At 40.9% G+C, this 2,308-nt stretch overlaps 2 protein-coding genes across 2 annotated transcripts; one reads left to right on the top strand and one right to left on the bottom strand.

Annotated features, from left to right (window-relative positions):
* Positions 1-277: 277 nt before the first annotated feature.
* On the top strand, positions 278-926 carry BO97DRAFT_380184 (uncharacterized protein). Its single transcript, XM_025693190.1, has 2 exons — positions 278-376; positions 444-926. Exons 1-2 carry the CDS (start codon positions 354-356, stop codon positions 751-753), a joined length of 333 nt encoding a protein of 110 aa, XP_025545708.1. The 5' UTR covers positions 278-353; the 3' UTR covers positions 754-926.
* A 368-nt stretch (positions 927-1,294) lies between these two features.
* On the bottom strand, positions 1,295-1,883 carry BO97DRAFT_29968 (uncharacterized protein). The gene is made up of 2 exons (XM_025691146.1): positions 1,742-1,883; positions 1,295-1,691 (listed from the first exon to the last, which is right to left on the bottom strand). Exon 2 carries the CDS (start codon positions 1,677-1,679, stop codon positions 1,362-1,364), a length of 318 nt encoding a protein of 105 aa, XP_025545707.1. The 5' UTR covers positions 1,680-1,691; positions 1,742-1,883; the 3' UTR covers positions 1,295-1,361.
* Positions 1,884-2,308: the final 425 nt, after the last annotated feature.

The raw sequence follows: 2,308 nt of genomic DNA, 5'->3' as shown, positions 1-2,308 counted from the left end.
GCGGTTCGTAATACCATTGCCGAACAATCTACATAGCTTGTCGAATCATCGAGCGATGTACGCCCTTATATTGATGCTGATTCCAACAACAAATTTCCAGATCAGCTATTCGATTAATACAAGCTTCTGAACTTGAGATCGGGAATTTTGCCGGTCTAACGATTACGGGCCTTGGCTGGGATGGATACAGAGGCCTTGGCAATGCCGTCATAATGCTTGCATTATAACATATACACGGGCGCCAGTGAGAAAGATGACTTAAAACCTCGCACTGTCAACCCAGAGCATTATCTAGTGAGATTCGGTCCTGGAATATTGGATTTGAGCCATCAAGAGATCCAGTATTAAGAACAATGCAGTTAATGAGGATCAACAGGTATGTCCCTTCATGAGTTTAAACCAGGATAACAAGGATTATTCGCTGAATCTAAACAACAAAACAGTCTATCTCACTACCAAAATCTTCGCAACGATTGTGTCTTCTTGATAGTACTATTTCATGAGGGTTCAGAACAGGACCACCTCTTACGAAGTGCTGTTGATTTTTTGCAATCGGATACAGAACTTGAACTACCAGATATTTACACAGTCGACATAAATGAGCATAAAGAGCTATGCAAGACTCAAGGGGTGGACACAACAATGCTACTTCTTCTTAAAGATGATTGCGAGCTCGATCGTTTCTTGAATCCGAACATTCAAATAGTAGAGTACTTGGTTTCAAGGGTGCTGAATGATGTGGTCAAATTTTGAGATCATTTATGACTTAGAGCCACAGTCTTGTCGAAATCGGGCTACTGCCTCTTCGAAACTTCACTGGGAAAGGCTGTTTCATAACGAGGGCTTGCGCGACCGATGCAGAGTTTGTTCATTATTAGTGCAGACCTAGGAGATGGGTAGCAAAAGTATTCCACAGTACCTATAATAACCCAGTATATGTCCTTCAAGCAAATCATCTATGTGCCATTTATCTCTATGTACCTCTTTGACTGAGTCATACCTGAAAGAATTTCAATAAAAGGTGGTACAACCCAGTCGTAATGCTATCTGACCACCACAGTAAATGTCAAATTGGTCTTTCCCATCACAATGAAAAAGTCTCTAAAGAGTAAACTCGCTTTGACAAGACTCGATGTTTACAAATCGGGTAATCGCAGCATTTTACAATGATTACTAGCGCATAACTAGAAAGAATATACTGCTCCACGCGTAATTGATAGTCTCTACATATCTCTTCGATACGATTCTATATCCTCAAACTTTAAACAGTCCATAGACTTGAGGACTGATTATGACTCGCTGCAGTTTATTATAGCATATGTTTTGCTAGAGTAAGTATGGTACAATAGATGGAACTCTGTCTATGAATGAAAAGCATGTCTTCTCCAAAGCCTCATCCAATCGAATGAGCTTTCATAGTCCTTTAATTCGCGTCGAGACTTCTCGTCTGTCCCCAACCAGGAAGACCTTTGGGTCTTCTCATAATCTCTAGAGATATGTTTCAGTGATTCCCATCCACATTTAATATCAGTATAATTCTCTTTCCTGCAAGCCGTAGGGTCTATTGTGGATGTTGAATTACTGAGGACAGCACTGCGACATTCCCTCGAGCAAAAAAGACCACCTTTTGTGGTACTTTCACAGAATAAACACGTGTGCGACGTTTGCGACAAGGACATTCTGCTAACAGACTATCTGTTTTAGTGACATAGTTGATTGAAGCAAGAAAGCATAAACTCACATCAGCAATTTGATAATATGCAGTGTTTAGTTAGGATAACTCTGTTCCAAGTACCGATTTTGATACCCAGAGAATTTGTTCTCTCCGTTTCTTCTTCAACAAGACCTTCAGAAATGAACTCTGCAAGAAGTTATAATTCTGATCAATAAAAATGAGATGAATTGCGTTCGAGATTGAAGACTTGTCTGGGTAACAGTTTGTTATAGGCGAGAAGCCACAGTTGAATCCTATTCAGTAAATCCAGAGGTCATATTCCACTAACAAGTTAGACCTCCAGACCCACTTATTTGACAAGAATTAATTACCACGTGGCTTGCGTTCCACAGAGTCTGGAACGCGGGAAAGAGCACGGATGATCAAAAACGGCTCTAAGCGGCGAAATCTTACATATGATCCCGCAATCTCAGCTGGTCGGCGGTACGTAAGATAACGTGATGTTAATTTAAAGGCGTACCCTTGGACGCGGCGTAGTTTATTACCGGGGTGAAAATACAACCACGGAAGTGACTACTAGACAACTGCTGCGGGGAAACTGGTTAGATGGCTAAAACTCTATTTGATTGAATT

Source organism: Aspergillus homomorphus (assembly GCF_003184865.1).
Source record: "Aspergillus homomorphus CBS 101889 unplaced genomic scaffold BO97scaffold_112, whole genome shotgun sequence".
Classification (NCBI taxonomy): domain Eukaryota; kingdom Fungi; phylum Ascomycota; class Eurotiomycetes; order Eurotiales; family Aspergillaceae; genus Aspergillus; species Aspergillus homomorphus.
This window is presented reverse-complemented; position numbering and strand designations above follow the sequence as displayed.

Bases quoted from the DNA above. Each gene is read 5' to 3' on its own strand.
- BO97DRAFT_380184 (XM_025693190.1), top strand. From the start codon at position 354: ATGCAGTTAATGAGGATCAACAG. The intron at 377-443 runs GTATGTCCCTTC...ACAACAAAACAG, and splicing joins CAGTTAATGAGGATCAACAG to TCTATCTCACTACCAAAATC.
- BO97DRAFT_29968 (XM_025691146.1), bottom strand. From the start codon at position 1,679: ATGTCCTTGTCGCAAACGTCGCACACGTGTTTATTCTGTGAAAGTACC.